A 22,740-nucleotide genomic window follows, 5' to 3' on the forward strand; every position below is an offset into this window, starting at 1 on the left:
TGTTAGACAATGCTGCATTGAACATGCTTTTACAATTATCACTGCACACCTGTGAAAATATTGCTGTCATATAATGCCTAGAAATCAGTTTATTTACAGAATCATTATAAAGTTTATTTTTCCAAAATACCCTCAAAAAGTGAAAAACTTTACCCTTGCAGCAATAATGAAATAGAGTGGGGGTTTCAGAAAAGAACAGTGGAAAGACTGCTTCCTGTCACAGGCTGCAGACAAATTGGAATTGGGGGCTTATTGGAGGTGTCGCAGAGTTAAACAAAGGTGGTGGTTTCTGTTAAGGTAGGCGGGGTGCAAACGTATCAAGTGATGCATCCTGGTCATTTCATGGCTCGCTATCTTGTCTTTCAGAATTTCGATTCCGACATCAGCAGTGTGGGGATAGACGGCTGCTGGCAGGCAGACAGCCAGAGGCTCCTCAATGAGGTGATGGTGGAGCACTTCTTCAGACAAGGAATGCTGGATGTTGCTGAGGAGCTCTGCCAGGTGAGGATGGAATGAAAACAAGGGAGATTCTTGCAGTGTTAAGTCTTCTAGCGGTAGGTAGACTGTTACATTTTAATCACCAGTGCTGACCTCAGTTTACAAGGAAGTCTCTCTCTCTTTTTTTTTTTTAAACTTGGTTAAAAATTATAGTCCTAGAACTTGCTATTCAAATTATTTCCTTATTCTTGCCCCAGAATGTTGGTCCCAGGTCATCAGTCAAGGGTCAGAAGTGATGCTGCTTTTCCAAACATCTCCTCTTTTGTTTTTTGGGAGGGAGCCAGTGCATTTTACTTAATTTTTTAAATCTTTTTTTTTAAATTATTGTACTGCTGATTTACAGTGTTGCATTAGTTTCTGCTGTTCAGCAAAGTAAGTCAGCCGTATGTATAGCCACTCTTTTCCAGACTCCATTTCCGTACAGGTCATTACAGAGCACCAAATAGAGTTCCTTGTGGTATACAGTAGGTTCCTACTTGTTACCTCTTAAATATAGTACTGTGTATGCTCAGTCATTTTAGTCACGTCTGACTCTTTCCAACCCTGTGGACTGTATGTAGCCCACCAGGCTCCTCTGTCCATGGGATTCTTCAAGAATACTGGAGTGGGTTATCATTTCTTCCTCCAGAGGATTTTCCTTACCTAGGGGATCGAATCCTTTTCTCTTACGTCTCCTGCATTGGTCGGTGGGTTTTTTTTTTTTTTTTTTTTTTTTTACCACTAGTGCCATAAAGCATCTCTTTGATAGGAAAGTTAGTATACCAGAGAAGAGGACAAAGAGGATTGTATTTGCTCTTCTAATCTGGCCCAATTTAAAGAACTTTATCAAATGAATTTCAAGCTAAAATTTACTTTTAAGTGAGCAGCTTTTGTCTTTTATTCCTATTAGACATGAACTTAGAACAGTTTACCAATACCACATAGTCATAATTTCAGCATAATATGTATTAAGTATTTACCACCAGCCAAGCCCTGCCTTTACTCCTTACTGCAACCCTGTGAAGAAGCAATTATTTCCCCCATTCTACAGATGAGGAATCTGAGGTCTAGAGAAATAACCTGCCCAAGGCCATACAGGTTCATAGTGGAGGAACTTGGATTCAGTTCCAGTTCACGTGTCTTCAGACTCTGTTCTGTGGCTTACACTTTGTGCTGTTGTATTTTCCATTTAGAAGAGTGAAGGACCATATGGTTTAAATAATTTAAAGCTAGTCTGTAAACCAGACCTCTAATCTAAGACTTTGCTATTTTAAACAATTTAGGTAAGTAGTAACTCAAGTCTTCCTCTGTACATTACAGGATTCTGTGTCCATATAAATTTCCTAAAATAAATTGTGTCATTTAAGATTGTTTGTTTGCAAGTATCAGAGACCCAAAATACCAATGGCTTAAACAAAAATGAAGTTTATTTCTCTTACACAAAAATAGGAGATAGTAAGCCACCCATGACATATATGGTAGCCACACACCATGAAACCCTTAGGGATCACAGCTCCTTTTAGCTCTGCTGTTTATAAGGGTGACCCCTGTCCTCATGGTCCAGGGTAGCCAGAACCCCAGCTTGACTTCTTTGTTTTCCAGGAAGGGGCAAAGACATATGTTTGTGTTTCATTGGCCAGAACTTAGATTTTTCAAAGCCCAGCTTTATTCCATATGCTTACATGCCCAGCTAAAATATGGGGTTTACTATCACAGGAAAGGAGGAAGAGGGATACTGGGGCTTAGTCCTCAGTCTCTGCCAGAGAAGTATATGTTAAAAAGAAACTATCTTTAATGATTTATCTCACATTTTATAATGTAGAATATGCTTTTACGGTATCTCTTTACTCTGACTTTTGCTAACAAAAATTCTTTTGATTTTTTTCAGGAGTCTGGTCTTTCTGTAGACCCAAGCCAGAAAGAACCATTTGTGGAGTTAAATCGAATATTAGAAGCGTTAAAAGTCCGAGTTCTGAGACCTGCTCTGGAGTGAGTTACTGAGTTACTGAGTTTGTTTTCCTTTGAATACTTTGCGAGAACTCTGTAAGAAAGGAATTAGAAAACACATTGAAGATTTTGAGATCTTTCTCTCTTAATCACATGTGGGGTAGATTTCAGAGTAATCAAGGGAGAATTATTTTATTTCTTTTAGTCAAGTGAATTTGGGGGATATGCAATTAGAGAAAATGGTTAACACTCATTTCACTTATCAGTTGGTCTGAATTCCCATGAGAGAAGAGGGTTTCCTGTAGCCAGACTAGCTTTATAACTGAAGGACTGTTGTTCAGGGGATCTGAATTTGATATTTGAACTTCCATAATGTGTGGGGTTTGGTGTACATGAAGAGAACAAACGTTGCAGAGTTTTACTCTAATTACCATCATAAAATAGTTCACTGTGAACTTGTCATTGATGTGAATTCTATGAAATTACTGGGTTAGCTCTGTTAAGTATTATCCTAGAACAGGGTCAAGGAAAGTTTTTCATAAAGAGCCAGATAAATATTTTAGGCTTTGCAAGCCACGTATGGTCTCTGTTGAATGTTTTTCTTTATTTCATTTAAAAACTTAAAAAAAAAACCAAACAACAAAACCCACCTTGGCCATGTGGCATATGAAATAGACAGCAAGTCCTGTTTGGCCTGTGGCCATGTTTGTGACCCCTGTCCTGGAATTTTTTAATGTGATGATAATCACTTATTTGTTTTAAAAAGGAAGAAAGGAAAGGAAGAAAAGTTACAAAGTAAAAGAAAGAATCTGGGTAATAGAAGCAGTGATATTATTGTGAGGGCACAGCCTTAGAATTGTAGTATTTTTAAAACTGGAAATATGTGAGAGCATTATTATCGGGGGGAAATATAGTTGGGAAGATCCTTGATGAGTTTTATAAAATACACCTTTTATCCTTCTGTAACCCATTTGAATCTTTATAGCTTAGTTTTTTTCTGTTTCTCATCATTTCTCAGTTCTTAGGAAACTCTGAAAGTTCTAAAACCAGACTAGATGAATAGGCAGAGATAGTAAGAAGTAAAAGTTGCTCAGTTGTGTCTGACTCTTTGCAGCCCCATGGACTATACAGTTCATGAATTTCTCCAGGCCAGAATACTGGAGTGGGTAGCCTTTCCCTTCTCCAGGGGATCTTCCCAACTCAGGGATCAAACCCAGGTCTTCCATATTGCAGGCGGATTCTTTGCCAACTGAGCCACAAGGAAAGCCCAAGAATACTGGAGTGAGTAGTGGATTCCTTCTCCAGCAGATATTCCCGACCTAGGAATCGAATTGAGGTCTCCTGCATTGTAGGCGGATTCTTTACCAACTGAGCTATCAGGGAAGCCCTGACAGAGATAGTGTCCTATGTAAATTTATAAATTACAAATTTCTGTATAAATTATAAATATCAGGTAGCTCATTTATTTTAATTCTTTAAAGATATAAATGTCACCCAACACCACTGTGTACTATGCATATCACTTGTATAGTTTATTTTTATAATTGATTTTTTTAGCAGTTTTTATTGTGATACACCCTTATAAGAGGAAATTTAATCAAATGCCTCAAACACCCTCTTAAAATATGGCAGTCACTCTTGTCTCTACTTTCATATTCCATCTAAATGATTAAACTCTGTAAAGGAGAGTGAGGGAGCCTAAATATTTAAAAATGTGATGGGTTTCTCAGTTGTTTTATAGTGATTTAGAAATGATAGTAAGTTGTTAATTGAGGTAGTATTCATTTATCCATTAATTTCTCAGATTTTTCATCAGACTTTTATTGAGTGCTTATTACTATGTATCAGAGACTATATTAAGTATTTGGACTGCTTTAGCCCTCAAACTACTCAAGGTTTTTTCCTTTTAGACTGCAGAAAATTCATAAGACCATTTTAACTGTGTACTTTTTCTGTAAGATCTCAAGTTTCTTACTGATAACTATACTTATATATATCAGTTATTTCTGTAAATGTCTTTTGTTATTTGTAGCCTTAGGCAGTGCCTCTCAGGCAAAAGAAGGACTTATTCCATCTGCCTGGCAGTAACAGTGGAAATTTCTCTGCAGTTGTCTCTTAGTATCCATGGGACATTGGTTCCAGAAACCTCTATGGATACCAAAACTCACAGATGCTCAAGTCCTTTATGTAAAATGGCTTGTTACCTTTGGCCCTTTGTATTTGCGGTTCTGCAGCAGTGGATGCTGAAGGCCAACTGTACAGTAAAAATTTTCTTTTTACATTTTTCTGGGAATAGTGCCATGTTAAGTATCTGCACGTGGGATATAGTGATAATTACAGTTATCTCTCTTGGAGTGCTTATTATTAATATATGCCTCATGTTGTTCTAAGCGTTTTGTATGTATTAACTTATTCAGTTCTCATAATAACCCTATAAGTAAGTACTCAGTTTATAGAAGAGGAATTGAGCCTGGAAGATGCTCCATGGGAAAAAAGGATATGGAGTCAGAAGGTTTAATTAAGGAAAGCTTCATGTGATAGTCTCTAGTACTCTCCTCTAACAGATTCACTTTAGCATACTAGATTGGCCATCTGCAGTTCTATGATAAAGAAACTCATTTAACTCTGTGAAATCCGTGTTTCCTGTGCATATTTAACCAAAGAATCCTTCTCTCCTTTCACCCCCAATAACACCTACTAAGTAAAACTCACAAAATTGGAGATCTGTGGAACTATAGGGGTTTCTTTGGTGGCTCAGATGGTAAAGAATCCTCTTCCAAATGCGGGAGACCCGTAAGTTTGGAAAGTGTTAGTTTAATACCAATATCCGTTACAGAAACTCAAACTTTTCCAATTCTTGCCAGTTATTGTTGGATGCAGATATTTACTCAGCGTCTTTTATGGGCAAGGTTTGGACTTCCCAGGTGGCTCAGTGGTAAAGAATCAGCCTGCCAAAGCAGGAGACTCATGAGACGCAGGTTTGATCCATGGGTCAGGAAGATCCCCTGGAGGAGGAAATGGCAACCCACTCCAGTACTCTTGCCTGAAAAATCCCATGGACAGAGGAGCCTGGTGGGTTACAGTCCATAACTGCAAAGAGTCAGACACAGCTGAGCCACTGAGCACATAGCACCCATGTGGGCAAGCACCCACGTACTCAGCTTGAATGAAAAATTTAAAAATGTGGGACATGAGTTTCCAGGATTCTGGTTCAGAAACACTGGAGAGAATCTTTCATATTTCATGTGTGGCATCTTTTCTTTGTACCTGGAAGCATTGTGGAACCATCCAGGAGAGGAAGAAAAAGGTGAAAGACTGCAGCAGTTCCTCCAGGCAACCTCGGCAGTTGAGGCAGAGGCCAACCAGAAAGATTAATATGTCTGGAGTTGACTGGATGGAAGGACTAGATGAAAAGGAAGTCTGGTGAGCCTTGTTAGCTATTAATTGCAACCAGTAAAAGACAGTGGAAAGAAGATGGTAAAGAAAGATGTTAGGGCTGAGAGAAGCGACAGAAGAACAACTAATTATATATACAGTCAGGATCCTGCGTACTCTTTTGTTCCTGCCCCTGTATTTCTGAGTTTGTGTGCAGATTTTTCTCCTCACTCAGATCACCCTATTTTTTGAGTTCCTCTTGGCACCTCGCAGAGTGCTTATTTCATTGTAGGCATTCAATAAATGATGGAATAATTTGAAGAAGAACTTTGAAGAAACATGACTTCCTCCTTCATGTGGCAGATAGAAGCAAAGTCAAAAATAACTAGTGTTCATGGGAGAATAGCAGTAACTTAATATGATGAGATGGAGAAAATTAGAAAAATAGAAACTGTCCTTGTAGACATGTACCAGTTGTTGACATTTTGAAAGTGCTATCTTGAGGGGAAGCCAGATGGTTGCCTTCCTAAAGATGTTTCAGAAAGTATTATTGCCTTGGTGGGTTTGCCATGGTCTAGAATTTGACTTTCAACCTTGCGTACTTGGAAACCCATTTTCTTTTTCCTCAAACACCTAAAGCAGGCCCAGGGGCCTCATAGCACTTGTTTAGAGGAATTTGAAGTTCTGTTTGCAAAGCGTCAGGGAATGCCATAAGGAAACAAACTAATTGAATGATTATAATGCAGAAAGATGTTCTAGAATGTTCTAGATGTTCTAGAATTTTTTCATAGAAGAAAGAGTATTTAGTCTGGACTACTGCAGAGTTTTAGATTGAACAGGCCATGAACAGTACAGGCAAGCTTTGAAATATGAGAGGACTCCATTTCTAAGCCTACCAACTAGGTGAAGCTAGAAGTAAAAACCACAGAGGGGTGTGAGGTGAGCTTGCCATTGTGGTTTCTTGGCGGTGTGTGTGAACAGTGCTTCTGAAGTGAAGAAATTACTTGCTGGAATTGGAGAAATTGTGGTATCAGTGACTAAAACACTGTTTATAAGCCGAGAAAAGTTTTAGAAAATGGAGGTTTTAGAAAAGTTTTAGAAAAGCCAACAAGATGTCTGGTCATGGAGCCTTGACTACTACTAGAAAAGAGAGCAACAGTGATTAAGCTATTTCTGCTGTCTGTTTTGTTATTAGTTTTGTCTTCCTGCAGGTGGCAGTCTTGCTGACTCAGGTACTTTTAATAGCCACATAGAACAACAGATTTGTTTTCTTCGTTTTTGGTTTTGTTGAGTGGTGTGTGCATGCTTAGTTGTTCAGTCACGTCCGACTCTTTCCATCCTCATGGACTGCAGCCTGCCAGACTCCTCTGTCCATGGGAGTTCTCAGGCAGGGATACTAGAGTAGGTAGCGATTCCCTTCTCCAGGGGATCTTCCCAACCCAGAGATCGAACCCGGGTCTCCTGCATTGCAGGTGGATTCTATATCGTCTGAGTGCTGGCTCTTTTTAATTCTGAATGGGCCGAAGAGGTAAGTTGAGGGATGGCATACAGTTTTAACTCACTGTGTCCATGCACTGAATCCAGTGAAGAAAGAGCAACTCTGTTAAAAAAAATAATTGAAAATGGAAAGAGGTGCCCAGTGGAAAGAAGACAGGAGAGAAGAAAGGTCAATGGAATATAAAGGCCAAAAGGGGAAAAAAAAATTCTGGTGTGAAGACATCATTTTCTGTTGTCTGACCAAAGTTTGCATGAAGTTGCAAGGACAGTCAGTGCTTCTCAGGAGGAGAAAGAGACATGGCCATCTCTTATCTGGATCCATCGTCACCAAGGACTTGAGGATTATTGGAAACAAGTGGGCAAACCATGACTACAGAGAGACTGAGAATCTTCTTTTTAAAAGAAAGGAAAATTGAAATAAATCATCCCTGAGAGGAAGTGTTTAAAAGAATAAGGAGCTAAAGTGGGCCAGGAGGGGAGCTAAGGGAGACTCTGGAATTTGTTCTTTTAAAATGCTGATGGGTTATTAATTTAGGCTTATCAAACACTTGGTTTTGTGGTGGGAAATTAGCATTAAATAAGACAATGTCATATTTAAGTACTTTATTAAAAAATCAGCAGTCTGCAGAACTGTACTGTCCAACATGCTGGCCACACATAACATGCCCACCACACTCTGCGTGACTAAGACCCTCATGTAAAAGTTAAGTGTGAATATGATGGTTTATAGAGGTTCAAATGTGAATCATTGCCCTTTGTGTGGTTTCTTAAATAGCATGTAAGAAGGACAGAGGTTCACACTAGCTCTGAGATGAATGAAATGTTAGTAGCCCAGCGATGGATTCAACTCATACCTGAGGAGTTATTATTTGCCAGTAACCTCAGAGCAAAATGATAGGGTTCCTCACTGTTTTGGGCTGAACTTTGGTTTTTGCCAATCTCTGAATGTTTTAAGCCCTTGATTTGGTCACCAATAACATTAGCCAAGTCTCCCCCTTGGAGTAAACGCCTGCCACTCATTTCCCTTCCGCTTTTACCCCCAGGAAGATAGCCCCAAGATAGACAGAAAAAGGAGATATTTGTGAGCCTTTTAAGAAATGCTGTGAGACTTAGACAATGAACTTATGGTTGCTGGAGGGGAAGGATAGTTAGGGAGTTTGGGATGGACGTGTACGCACTGCTTTATTTAAAATGGATAACCAACAAGGACCTATTGTTCAGCACATGGAACTCTGCTCAGTGTTGTGTGGCAGCCCGGGTGGGAGGAGATTTGGGGGGATGGATACATGTGTATGCATGGCTGAGTCCCTTCACTGTTCACCCGAAACTATCACAGCACTGTCAATCAGCTGTACCCCAAAACAAAACGAAAAGCTCAAAAGGAAAAAAAAATGCTCTGAAAGATCGTAATGGAATGTGTCGTAGGAACTGGCAAGAGGCATTTTTCATTGGAAAAGACTGATGCTGGGAAAGATTGAGGGCAGGAGGATGAGGTAGTTGGATGGCATCACTGGCTCAGTGGACATGAGTTTGAGTAAACTCAGGGAGATAGTGAAGGACAAGGAAGCCTGGCGTGCTGCAGTCCATGGAGTCGCAAAGAGTCGCACACGACTTAGCAACAGAACAACACCAAGCAGGAATAGAAACCTACCCAGGCCGGCAGGATGGTGGGAGGAGAAGGGTAAACAGACCAGGGCTGTCAGTTAGTCCTGGGAAGGAACAGCTCGCTTGAAGGTGGAATCTTGTTTTAATTATTTTTGGATTAATAAGGAAATGCCAAACTTGGAACGAACAATGGGCCAAGTCCCTTTGGAGGCCTGACAGTGAAGATAGTGAGTACTTCCCGTTTCTGTGTGATAATTGCGTGGGTGTGGGTTGCCTCTGACTTCATCACCTAAGTAAGTGGTGGTGTTTTGGGGTCTTTTTATGGAAGAGGCCCAGTAGCTCTCTTTATTAGCACTGCAGTGAACAGAACTGTGACATGGGTGACCTTACTGGGTGTCATTTTGTCTGGTTTGCAGTGTTTCTGTAAACCCGAATGGTTCCACAGCTGGAGGTGCTGTTGTGGTGAACCCTGGGAGATTTGGGAGCAAATTTTTTTCTTAGAAACTACAGTAAAGCTAATAATTTACCTGAATGGTTACATTTAGCTTGCTGGTTATAGTGTGCGTGCGTGTGTGTGTTTGTTAATGTTAGTCGCTCAGTCGTGTCTGACTGTTTGTGACTCCATGAACTGTGGCCTGCCAACTCCTCTGTCATAGAATTCTCCAGGAAAGAATACTGGAGTGGGTAGCCGTTCCCTTCTCCCGGGCGTCTTCCTGACCCAGGGATCAAACCCCAGTATCCTGCGTTGCAGGCAGATTCTTTACCATCTGAGCCACCAGGGAAGCTGGTTATAGTGTGGTGGGTGTTCAGTTCAGTTCAGTTGCTCATTCCCATCCAACTCTCTTTAACCCCATCAACCGAAGCACGCCAGGCCTCCCTGTCCATCACCAACTCCCAGAGTCCACCCAAACCCATGTCCATTGAGTCGGTGATGCCATCCAACCATCTCATCCTCTTGTCATCCCCTTCTCCTGCCCTCAATCTTTCCCAGCATAAGGGTCTTTTCCAATGAGTCAGCTCTTTGCATCAGGTGGCCAAAATATTGGAGTTCCAGCTTCAACATTAGTCCTTCCAATGAACACCCAGGAGTGATCTCCTTTAGGTTGGACTGGTTGGATCTCCTTGCAGTCCAAGGGACTCTCAAGAGTCTTCTCCAACACCACAGTTCAAAAGCATCAATTCTTTTGTGCTCAGCTTTCTTTATAGTCCAGCTCTCACATCCATACATGACCCCTGGAAAAACCATAGCCTTGACTAGACGGACCTTTGTTGACAAAGTAATGTCTCTGCTTTTTAATATGCTGTCTAAGTTGGTCATAACTTTCCTTCCAAGGAGTCGGCGTCTTTTAATTTCATGGCTGCAATCACCATCTGCAGTGATTTTGGAGCCCAGAAAAATAAAGTCTCTCACTGTTTCCACTGTTTCCCCATCTATTTGGCATGAAATGATGGGACCAGATGCCATGATCTTAGTTTTCTGAATGTTGAGCTTTAAGCCAACTTTTTCACTCTCCTCTTTCACTTCCATCAAGAGGCTCTTTAGTTCTTCTTCACTTTCTGCCATAACAGTGGTGTCATCTGCATATCTGAGTTTATTGATATTTCTCCCGGCAATCTTGATTCCAGCTTGTGCTTCTTCCAGCCCAGCGTTTCTCATGATGTGCTCTGCATATAAGTTAAATAAGCAGGTGACAATATACAGCCTTGACGTACTCCTTTTCCTGTTTGGAACCAGTCTGTTGTTCCATGTCCAGGTCTAACTGTTGCTTCCTGACCTGCATACAGGTTTCTCAAGAGGCAGATCAGATGGTCTGGTATTCCCATCTCCTTCAGAATTTTCCACAGTTTATTGTGATCCACACGGTCAAAGGCTTTCGCATAGTCACTAAAGCAGAAATAGATGTTTTTCTGGAACTCTCTTGCTTTTTCGAGGATCCAGCAGATGTTGGCAATTTGATCTCTGGTTCCTCTGCCTTTAGTGGGTGTTAGTGTTTTGAAAGGAGAAGGAAATGGCAACCCACTCCAGTGTTCTTACCTGGAGAATCCCAGGGACGGCGGAGCCTGGTGGGCTGCCGTCTATGGGGTCGCACAGAGTGGGACACGACTGAAGCGACTTCGCAGCAATAGCAGTGTTTTAAAAAATGAAAGATCAGAAGTCTTCTGCCCGAAGTGCCATGAGCCAGAGTACAGCCCGCATTCCTTTATTGACTGGTTTCTTTGTCTTTCTGTCACGTGTCTTCGGGTGCTGTGTAGACAGGTAGTTTTTGGTGCTGAATGTAGTTTTGTGTTTTTGTTGTTTCATGTGCTCCATTATTTTTGGATTTGATGGTTTTCAGGTTAATTAAGGTGGTGACTGTCTTCTACCCCTTACTCCTGCTCACTGAATCAAACACCCACATATTCAGTGTGAACTTCTAGTGAAGAAAACTTCAAAAATTTTTGAAGGGAGTTAGGTGGTACATGCTGATTCCCAGAGAGTTATTTCTAGAAAAACCAAAGTAGCACTGAGTATTTTATGGAAGTGCCCAAGTAACTTTTAGATTGTCACTTTCTTATTAATGACTCTTGATGAAAGTGAAAGAGGAGAGTGAAAAAGTTGCCTTATAGCTCAACATTCAGAAAACTAAGATCATGGCATCTGGTCCCATCACTTCATGGGAAATAGATTGGGGAAACAGTGGAAGCAGTGGCTGACTTTGTTTTTTGGGGCTCCAAAATCACTACATATGGTGATTGCAGCCATGGAATTAAAAGACGCCTACTCTTTGGAAGGAAAGTTATGACCAACCTAGACAGCATATTAAAAAACAGAGACATTACTTTGCCAACAAAGGTCCATCTAGTCAAGGTTATGGTTTTTCCAGGGGTCATGTATGGATGTGAGAGTTGGGTTATAAAGAAAGCTGAGCACTGAAAAATTGATGCTTTTGAACTGTGGTGTTGGAGAAGACTCTTGAGAGTCCCTTGGACTGCAAGGAGATCCAACCAGTCCATCCTGAAGGAGATCAGTCCTGGGTGTTCATTGGAAGGACTGATGCTGAGGCTTAAACTCCAGTACTTTGGCCACCTCATGCGAAGAGTTGACTCATTGGAAAAGACTCTGATGCTGGGAGGGAGGGGGCAGGGGGAGAAGGGGACAACAGAGGATGAGATGGCTTGATGGCATCACCAACTTGATGGACATGAGTTTGAGTAATCTCCAGGAGTTGGTAATGGACAGGGAGGCCTGGTGTGCTGCGATTCATGGGGTCGCAGAGTCGGACATGACTGAGTGACTGAACTGAACTGATTAATGACTTTAGAGAGTCGTATGCTTATCTATTCAGTAAACACATCTTAAGTAGCTTATTATTGTCAATTTGTGCCTGTCTCTGGGCTCACTGCTTTAACTTGCCTCCTCATTTAATGCTCATAACCCTGTGAGTTGCCCCCATTTTATAGTAAGGAAACGGATGTGAGTGCTTTAGGTAGCAGATCACCACGATTCACACCGCAGAGCCAGCATTTAAATCCATGCGTGTTTGGAGAAGGAGATGGCAGCCCTCTACAGTAGTCTTGCCTGGGAAATCCCATGGACAGAGGAGCCTGGCGGGCTATATAGTCCATGGGTCGCAGAGAGTCGGACCTGACTTAGCGAGTAACAACAATGACATTTGGCTCTACTGACCTGCTCTATCTCGTGCCCCTTCAAAGTAGGTGGGGTGCCGAGCTGAGCAAGGCAGAACCCCCGCCTTAAGAGACCATCGTCCCAAGTGGATTGTGTGAAGAGCTGAGAGAGGTTTGGGAAAAAAACCATCTAGATTTCAGTGGGTGAAGAGATTATTAGGAAACTTATAGAAAATGTGGTAATTGAGCCTGGGCCTTGAATTTTTCAGTTCTGTTCTCAGCTACTCAGTTTATTCCATTGTACTTTTGTAAAAATACAACTGCCCCCTACACTGGGAGAAGGGCCATTGCTTCTCATTTCATGGAAGAAACAAGCGTTCTCTTCAAACCAGCTTTGCTTCATCTAAACACATCGCTGTTGATGGTGATGCAAGTTGCTGCATCAGGTTGTCTGAATATGTTTGCATGTTTTTCTTGGCATGCACTTCTCTCTGCCTCCATTCTGTTTTCAGCAACCCTCTTAATTTCCTCCTTTAATTCTTCACACCACATCACCAATGCCTCCAACTCACCCTGTTTGGCCTGCCACTGTGCTCTTCTCCTTTCCTGTGTTGCATAACCTCCAGCCTACCCTCCTCTCAGAAAGAAGAATGGATGGGGCAGAGACCTCAGTGATGATAGACCCAGTTCCTCAAACTTCTTTCTTCATTGTACCACTCTGGGCCATCTTTGTCCTTGTAAAGTAACCTCCTGCCTCTGAAATCCTTTTTTTTCTCTCCTATTTCTTTTCTCTACCAAACCTATGGGCAGTTCTCGCTGCACAATTCCCAGCATGCCCAAATTTCACCACAGTTCAGTGAGATAACACCAATTCCCCAGCAACACAGTTCAGATTTCGGTCACCATGGTATATTGTGAGTAGGTACATAAAACACAGACTTCTCCTCCAGCTTTTCAGTCATAGATCACAACATAGATAACAGATGTGCAGCGTGGTCACTGCCGGTCACATCGCTGCCCTTCAGTCTCATGGTGCTTGCTCACAGCATAGCTGTTACTCCGTTCACCCTCAGACAGCAAGGGTGTGGCTCTCTTGCCTCCTCTCCTCCTGGTAATAAGCCCACGGGACATATTACAGAAAGGGGTCATTGAAAGATAGGCTGTCAACAGAGGTGAATTACTAGAGGTGAAATTGAAGGCATTGAGGATGATTTGAAAATGATGACAGCAAGGGGAAGCTGGGATGAGAGCTAGACTTACATGAAGCTGCGGTATGAGGCATATTGAAAAGTCCTGTGGGGACTTCCCTGGTGGTGCAGTGGCTAAGATTCCATGCTTCCAGTGCAGGGGGCCTGGGTTCAATCCCTGGTCAGGGCACTTGATCCCACATCCAGTAACTAAAGATCCCGTATGCTGCAACTAAGACCCGATACAGCCAAATAAATAAATAAATAATTTTCTTAAAAAAAAGAAAAGTCCTATGAATGTAAAAACCAAGTTGAAGTTGCTTCAACACCTTCTAATGTAAATTGCACTAGGATCAGAAAGCTGCTTGTGGTTTAAATGATGGAGCATTTACTTCTGCTTTGGATTGAAGACTGTAAAAACAAACAAGCAAACAAAAACCCAAAAAACTTTGCCATTCTGGAGACTTCCCTGGTGGTCTAGTGGTTAAGAATCTGCCTTGGTGTTACAATTGGACTGCATTGACCTTAGTGCCAGTTAAGGATGCAAGGCTTACTTAAATTTAAGTAAATATTTCCAAGATCCAAGTGATTAGTATTTTTAAAAATTATTTTGATTTTGAGATCAGAGGAGCTTCTTGATTAGACTCTTAAGATGCGGCTGCATCAACAGATTGATTACAATATTGATATATGGATTTGCAGCCCTTTGGGGAAGGATAGAATCCAGTGAGGGCTTCCCTTGTGGCTCAGACATAAAGAATCTGCTTGCAATGCAGGAGACCTGGGTTCCATCCCTGGGTGGGAAAGATGCCCCGGAGACGGGAATGGCTACTCACTCCAGTATTCTTACCTGGGAAATCCCATGGACAGAGGGGTCTGGAGGGCTACAGTCCAGTAGGTCGCAGAGAGTTGGACATGACCGTGCAGCAAGCACCCATGCAGGATCCGTGAAAGTGCCGTCTGGGAAGTCTGATGCCAGTCAGCTGATTCATTACACGTAACTGGAAACATTTTACACTCCTATTGGATTGACCCATAAGTCCATTTGAGTTTTCCTTACCATCTTAATGGAAAAACCCGAACAAACATATTGGCCAACTCAATAGTAGAGTAACTCATTTTAGCTTTTGAGGGTCGTTAGTGAATTGGGTTAAATGGGGAATATTTGTCTAACTGAAGATCAGATTATAGAAGAATGTGATACTGACATCTTCTACATGTTATTATGTTTAGAGAAATAAAGCAGTGCTTCTTACCACTTGCAGATTTGATTTTAACAGCTGGCTGATAGACTTTTCTGCTTTAGTGCTCACCTTTAACTGGTAGTCCCGGCTCAAGATAGTTATTCCAACTTTTTGTACTGCAGAGGCTGATGTCACTGTACTTTGGATCATTCAGAACTGCGTATTATTCTTTCACACTGCTGGTACAGCCTTTTTGGCACTGGACACACTACATGATATTTATGTAGCTTTATCTGCCTGATTAGATCAAAAGCACCTTGAGGGTGAATGTCTATATTTACTATTTTTAATCTAAAAGCAAGTAGTACAAAATCTTGCAGCAACGAAAGCTTCCTTTAAATTTTCATTGAAGGATAGTTGCTTTGCAGTGTTGTGTTAATTTCTGCTGTTCAGCCAAGTGAATCAACTATATGTATACACATGTCCCCTCTTTTTTGGATTTCCTTTTCATTGAAAATTTAAACATAGATGATTCTCCTTCAGAATCTTCTGATACATTTATAAATATAACAGTTTAACAGGGAGAGTAGTGGATCTAGACAGCCAGTAGTGAATCTCATGAGTGACGTCGGCTTTAACGTGTGGCCTTGTACAGTTCCAAATATGTCAAAATCGTATCTTGTATTGATGTAAAACCTTATTAAATAGTAATTGTTATCTAATTTAATGTTTTTCGTTCTTTCACTGGCTGCAGAGCATCTTTTGGTATATAGTTTGTTTATTTTCTTTACAAAGTCTCTGGTCCTAAGGGTTGGTGTTACCACCAACTTCCACAAGGTGGCAGACTAAACCCATTTTTGTTGTTAGGTTTCAAACCACTTTTAACATACATGCCTGTGCTTTTTGTTACTGTTAAATCTTTTTTTGCTTTTTCTTTAGATGGGCAGTATCAAACCGAGAAATGCTCATAGCCCAAAACAGCTCCTTGGAATTTAAGCTACACAGACTCTATTTTATTAGCTTGTTAATGGGTGGAACTACAAATCAGAGAGAGGCGTTGCAGTATGCTAAAAATTTTCAGCCGTTTGCCCTAAATCATCAAAAAGGTGAGTCTAGAATCTGAGGGGTTTTAATGGTTGAAACAGGGCTAAAGCTGCCACTTTAATTTGTTTGTCTTAACTAGATGTAATATGTATTTGCTAAGAAACGGAAACAATTGTAGATGGTAATCACATAATTAAAAAAGCTGTTGACTGGCTCTAGAACAGAAGTAAAATATTAAAGCCTCTTGATTGAGGGAATTCCCTGAAGGTCCAGTGGTTAGGACTCTGTGCTCTCACTGCCAAGGGCCCCAGGTTCCGTCCTAGTCAGGAAACAACGATTCTACCAGCCCTGCAGCAAGGCTTAAAAACAAAGTCTCTTAACTGAAAAGCCAGAAAGAAACTTTACATTTTGGAGGATTCTGTGGTAAACTAGGAGGAGACAAAGTGTGTCCGTGCTCCACCACTCCCCCCGCCCCCCCGTGTGCAGCTGTGTCACCACAGCCAAATGTCTGAAGGCGTCCCGGGGTGCCCGCACTGAACCCCAGGGGTCAGTGTAGGGGACCGGCTAGTTTTACAGCCAAAGATAGTAGTGGCCCCATTTACGACCCAGTGGTTACTCCTCTGGGTGATGGCAGTCACACAGTGCTGTGTGTGAGGATAAAATAATTATACATTCAGTATTTAGTGCTTTCCTTTTTTTGCTTTTCTCTGTGCTGTTTCTTTAGAAGACAGCAAGCTTAAGGACCAGAATTTTTAAAAAAACATTGTTAATAAGTTATTTTATGCCATGTCCACTGGGAAATTCTTGCCTTTTTCATTGTATGACTTGCAAACTCTGTTTCAAGTGTGAGCATTCACACCTCCAAATCGCTGCTGCTTCTGTTTAGACATTCAGGTCTTGATGGGGAGCCTCGTGTACCTGAGACAAGGGATTGAGAACTCACCGTATGTTCACCTGCTTGACGCGAACCAGTGGGCTGACATCTGTGACATCTTCACCCGCGATGCCTGTGCCCTCCTGGGGCTCTCCGTGGAGTCCCCGCTCAGTGTCAGGTATGGACACTGTCTTGGCTAGTGGTTGTTGTTGATTTTTGAGGGTTCCCTGTGCTCTGTAGTTGGTTCTCCTTTGTTAACTATTTTTGCATAGTAGCATATATATGTTGATCCCAATTTCCCAGTCCATCCCATCCCCCCCTCCCCCCCTTGGTATCCATAAGTTTGGTCTCTACACCTGTGACTCTTATTTCTACTTCGCAGACAAGCTCATCTCGACCATTTTTCTAGATTCCACATATATACATTATATACAGTGTATATATTATATATAATTTATATATAATATATAAAAATTATATATAATACATATATATTATATATTATATATATTACATATACAATATTTGTTTTTCTGATTTACTTCCCTCTGTGTGACGGTCTCTAGCTCCATCCTTGTCTCTGCAGATAGCACAATTTTGTGCTTTTTAACAGCTGAGTAATATTGTGTGTGTGTGTATATATATATATATATATGTAACCTGTCTGTTTTTGAAACGTTCACCGCATCGATCAGTTCTGCCTAATTTGCGGTCTAGTTCTTGATGTTTAAAGCTGAGAGAACATTTGTCTTTCTAAAGAAGACTGTAGTTGGTGTTTCAGGAGATCATCACACTTGGCGACAGTTTTAGAGGAGCAGTTAGCAGAACATGGTCTGTGATCCTTTAGGGTCTCTGAGAACCTTTCCTGTGTGAACTCTGTGTTCGCATGGTAGGTTAATAAACTCCTCCAACCCTAGCACAGATGAAGGCAGTGGTCCCAAACCCCACAAAGACTTGCTGTATTCCTCACCACTGCACACTTGCAGATATTTTAGTTCTTTACTTAAGAATGTTCTTGACAGAATGTTAAAAATCTTTCACTTTATTTGTGTGCCTGAATGGGAAGTTCAAATAAAGCTCTTCAGCTTATGCTAGGTCATGAGATAATGTGATGATGTCTCAAAAGAAAAATGTCTAATGTTTGAGTTATGAGCTAAAGAACTAGTTGCTTTTTCCTAGAACACAGTTTTTACTTGAAAATCCACTGAAAGGCTACAGTTATTCACACTCAGACTTTTGGCAGACATCTCTTCAGATGAATGAAATGGGCCTCTCATGTCAGGGAAAGTAACTGGTTGTATCTTTTGCCACAGTGATGGAATTCAGGGTTTTAAGGTAAAATAGAAATTTGGGGAAACTTGAACCCACCACTGTGAGCTTGACAGCTTCCCAGTGCTTAAAGACATTTCTGATGAAATTGATGGTGATAATTTTAATTTTTCGATATACAATAAAGCGTGCTAGCTCTTAGAAGAGTAGTATGATCTTACAAAATCATGCATGAGCCAAGGATTCATTCAGAGTTCAAGACCATTGGGTTTTAGTAGAGCAGAGTACGAAAAATACTGGACATAACAGCAAGGATTCAGACTCCACTTTGCAGCTAACCTTTTTAACAGACTGCTACTTTATGGTGTTTTAGTGAGGCATTAAAGAAGAATATCCACAATTATATGAAAAGGCAATTAAAGTGTTACATATCTGTATGAGACTGGATTTCCCCCCCGCCCCCTCCGAAAAGAATACATTGCAACAGGCTGAATGCAGAGGAGGGTATAAGAATCCAATTGTCTTCTGTTAAACGGGAGGTTAGAAAGATATGTAAAAACAGAACAGTGTTGCTCTTCTCACAAGGTTATTTTTGGTTTGGAAAATATAGTTATTTTTTGTGAGAATGTTATCTATCACATGTAATATATTTATTATTTTCAACATTTTAAAACATTTCGATTTTAAACATGTCTCAATTTTACTTTCTAATACAATAAATAATGATGGAACCCACAGAACCAAACACCCTTTGAGATCCTTAATGTTTCAGCCTGTAAAGGGGTCCTGAGATCAAGAGGTTTAAGAACCTATTTCAAGAACTGAGTCTTGCAGCTCTTCAGTTCATTTGATTCCTCTCGTGTTTTGAATCCCTGCTCCGTGCCAGGCATTGTGTGGGGACACAGATGAATCAGGTGCAGCCTGTGTTCACAGGGGTCAGAGTCCTACGTAGGAGACAGTGCACTTCACTTGAACGTGCTGTGGGGCTGCAGGGTCAGGTTCCCTGGGACAGACTTGAAATGGGGGGACAGACGTGCAGGAGGTTTACTGGGATCACCCCCTGCAGGGAGCGAGCGCAGCAGGATCAGGCAGAGAGGACGGCCAGACTCTGATGCAGCGTCACCAGAGGCTCAGCCCAGCCCTGCGGCACTCCGGAGCCGCGGTGGCCGGTGGAGTCATCCCAGTCGGGGCAATTTTTGTATCGTCAGGTGGAACTGTCTTAGAATGTGACCCGGGTCAGGTCGTTTCCTTCAGGTGAGGGCAGTCCTGAAGGAGGGACTCAGCAGGGAGTTGACTGGACTCAGCAGAAAGTTGACCGCCAGCACTTGCAGATCTGAAAAGTGTGTACTTCTGCCCTGGCTCTCCAGGGTGATCCAGGTCTGGAAGGGGCTGTGCAAGGAAACGTTTCAGAGTGTCATTAATGCTAAGAATTCTGGGTTTGGCGGGGGGGGGTGGCGCACAGTTCCTGAGGTACTAGCCTGCTGTTTCCCCTTTGCCTGGCAAAGAAATCTACTCTCTTCTCCTACACTTGAAAGAAAAAAAAGAATGCGCATGTGTGGACAACACTACTTTAGCAAAACAGATGGCTTTATCATACCTAGAATCCAGTGGGACCCTCTGCACACAGCATGCAGTCTGGAGGAATTGGTGTTGCCTGGGACCAAGCTTTCTGCCACCTGGCCTGGCTTTAACATTTCCTCTTCTGCCCTCCAGTTTCTCAGCAGGTTGCGTGGCGCTGCCAGCTTTAATTAACATCAAAGCTGTGATCGAACAGAGGCAGTGCACTGGCGTTTGGAACCAGAAAGATGAGTTACCTGTGAGTGCCGTTTCCTATTGGTTATTACCTCTCCTGTCAAGAGAAGAATGTGGATGCGATGGACTTTAAATGCTTATTTTGCCTTTTAACCAGGAAACTTTATTGTAGCCATTTGACAGGGATTCTTTTATCTGTACGGAGACATAATTAAACAGTAAAAGCAGGGTAGGTAGGAGTGTTAGTCACTCAGTCGTGTCTGACTCTTTGACTCCATGGACTGTAGCCAGGCAAGCTCTGTCCGTGGAACTCTTCAAGCAAGAATACTGGAGAGGGTTGCCATTCCCTTCTCTGGGGGATCTTCCCCACCCAGGGTTCAAACCCTAGTCTCCTGCATTGCAGGCAGATTCTTTACTATCTGAGCCATAGGTACATTTTGGAGGCACTGGAGTTTTCTTACCATTTTGACTTAGAGCAGCAGCGACAGCTAGTGAAGGAAAAGGTCAGAAGGGGGAATGGTGGATATACTGAGGCATGTGTGGTGTTGTAAGTGCTGTCAACTTAAAAAAAAATGTATGAGAGTTGTGAGTTAAGTTTTATTGGGAACAGAATGAGAACCACAGCCTGGAAGACAGCACCTTAGATAGATATGAGGAGATGCAAGGATTGGGCTCATAAAATCAGTTCCTGAAAATATTTGACTGTCTGAAGACCTGTTGCACCAGTTTTCCTGGAGCACAGAGTGCCTCACTCCTGTTCTCCACCCTGCACTACCCTTCAGGGGGTCTGGAAGGTCAGCATCTACTCTGGTCACTTGCCAGCCCCTCTCTCTTCTCAGAGCGGTAGTTTGTCCATCTCTAAAATGGCGACCATCCTTCTCTTTATGGTGCTGTTAAAGGCTAGATAGAGATAACAGAGGAATGCTTAGAATAATATAGGACACACAGTAGGTAGTCAGGTTTTGTTGCCATAGGAGTTATGACATGGAAGCATAACATAGGTCATCGTGTGTGTGTGTGTGTGTCTATGTTTTTCCACTAGGCCTCTGATAGTAGGCACTGGATCTTTGACAGGAATTCTCATTCCTGCCTGACTTGGTCACGGATCCCAAAGCCCAGAAATACATATTTAGCTTTTCGCTTTTCTCCTGCCACCTCTGCGTGCAGGTTTATCTGCAGTTCCCTTGTAATTCCAGCTGATAACTGTCAGTTGGTTGCCTCAGCTTCTCAGAGATCAGTTCTGATTAAAGGCACAGGTGCACGCCCAGCCCTGAGTGTGGTCAGGACACAAGCAGTACCCCGCGTGGCAGCTGCTCGTTGAAACAAGTGAAAAGAACACGAGCCTTCCCTCGCTTTGCTGAGAACCTGGCAGTTTCCCAGTTGTATTGTCAGTGCCTGACGCTTGCAGCCTAGAACAGAGCACACCGAAATCTGAATTCACCCAGTGTCCGTGTGTCAGGGGAATAAAGCAGTTGGGGGGTGGAGGGGAATGATTTGGTTATTTTATTTCGGGATCATTGTTACACTCTGCCAACTTTCTTGGAAGAATCTGGGCAATATAGACTTTGCTGTTGATGGCCATTTGAGATTTAAAAGAAAAGAAAACAGAACTGATATTTGTGAAGCCTCTTGTCACATGCTAATCACTATGCTAAGGTGATTGCATAGCTTTTGTTTTGTTCACTGCAGAGAGAGATAGCTGATAGAGTGTTATGGGCGCAGATGGATGGGGTGTGAATTCTCCGGCTGAAATTTAGTTTGAAGCCCTTGTTTCAGGTGGTTTCTCTGGACAGTTCCATGCAAAACACGGGAAACCCAGATCTAAAGCCCACACAGCAATAAACAATATTTAGTCTGCCTTTAATGAATTAGCACACTGAATTGTAGCAGTGTGTTGTGAAAACCACCAGCATTTCTGGTGAGTTTGTTTATTTGGCCATGCCATGCAGCATGTGGGATCTTAGTTCACTGACCAAGGATTGAACCTCTGCCCCGGCAGTGGAGGCACGAGCTCTAAGCACTGGACCGCCAGGGGAGTCCCTTGGTGTTACTCTTTCATACATCTTGATGAGTCTTTAAGAGTGTTTAACTTCCAGAGTATTGCCTTGCCTTTGACCTTTGCTTTCAGGCATTAGAATTTGGTTTGCTATATAGTGTTATAAATAATGTTGAAGATTGATTTAGAATGATGAGATAATACTTTGAGTCCCTAAGACTGTCCATCTTTGAGTTAGTTTAGAAGAGTGCTGTGAAAAGTTACCCTCGTATGAGCAGGTTTGATGAATGTTCTTTGCTGCAGAGTATATACTGGCATGTGGATGGTTTCCTGAAATATGACTTGAGTCCTTTACCTTTTTAAAAACAGATTGAAGTGGACCTTGGTAAAAAGTGCTGGTATCATTCGATATTTGCCTGTCCTATTCTTCGTCAGCAAACAACAGACAACAATCCACCCATGAAATTGGTCTGTGGTCATATTATATCAAGAGATGCCCTGAATAAAATGTTTAATGGTAGCAAGTAAGTGTCTTGACTTTTTAAATGTTAGTAATATATATATGTGGAACTTGTTGGGACAATAAATAATAAGGATAAATAAACATAGCTAGAATTTAGAAATATGTAGATTTACTTATTTAGTGGGTGGTATCTGATCTTTTTAAAGACTGAGAAATTTGTTCAAGAATTTATTAATTAGATTTTTAAAAAACAGTCTCAAAACGCTATTTCTAGCATAGGCAGCTAGAGAATTTCTCATTGGAGTTCATTTCAGACCCATTGCAGCGAAGTCTGTCTTTGAAGAAAAGGCCCTGAGGCTGGCTGTGCCCTTCTCAGCAGCTGAGTGCGGGAGGCTGGCAGCTCGGTCCAGGCCGCGCTGGTCTCTGATGCCCCCACAGCGTGCCGTGTAGGCCCAGCAGCTGGC

General features: G+C 41.9%; 1 protein-coding gene across 1 annotated transcript in view; it reads left to right on the forward strand.

The window, feature by feature from the left end:
* The window catches only part of RMND5A (required for meiotic nuclear division 5 homolog A), a 61,905-nt gene that overhangs the window by 34,282 nt on the left and 4,883 nt on the right, over window positions 1-22,740 (forward strand). Inside the window, exons 3-8 of the mRNA XM_065929161.1 lie at window positions 367-501; window positions 2,366-2,466; window positions 15,818-15,984; window positions 16,809-16,974; window positions 19,779-19,881; window positions 22,183-22,337. Coding sequence (XP_065785233.1) covers window positions 367-501; window positions 2,366-2,466; window positions 15,818-15,984; window positions 16,809-16,974; window positions 19,779-19,881; window positions 22,183-22,337 — 827 coding nt within the window. The remainder of the gene's footprint in view (window positions 1-366; window positions 502-2,365; window positions 2,467-15,817; window positions 15,985-16,808; window positions 16,975-19,778; window positions 19,882-22,182; window positions 22,338-22,740) is intronic.

Source organism: Muntiacus reevesi, chromosome 3 (assembly GCF_963930625.1).
Source record: "Muntiacus reevesi chromosome 3, mMunRee1.1, whole genome shotgun sequence".
In the NCBI taxonomy this organism is placed as follows: Eukaryota; Metazoa; Chordata; class Mammalia; order Artiodactyla; family Cervidae; genus Muntiacus; species Muntiacus reevesi.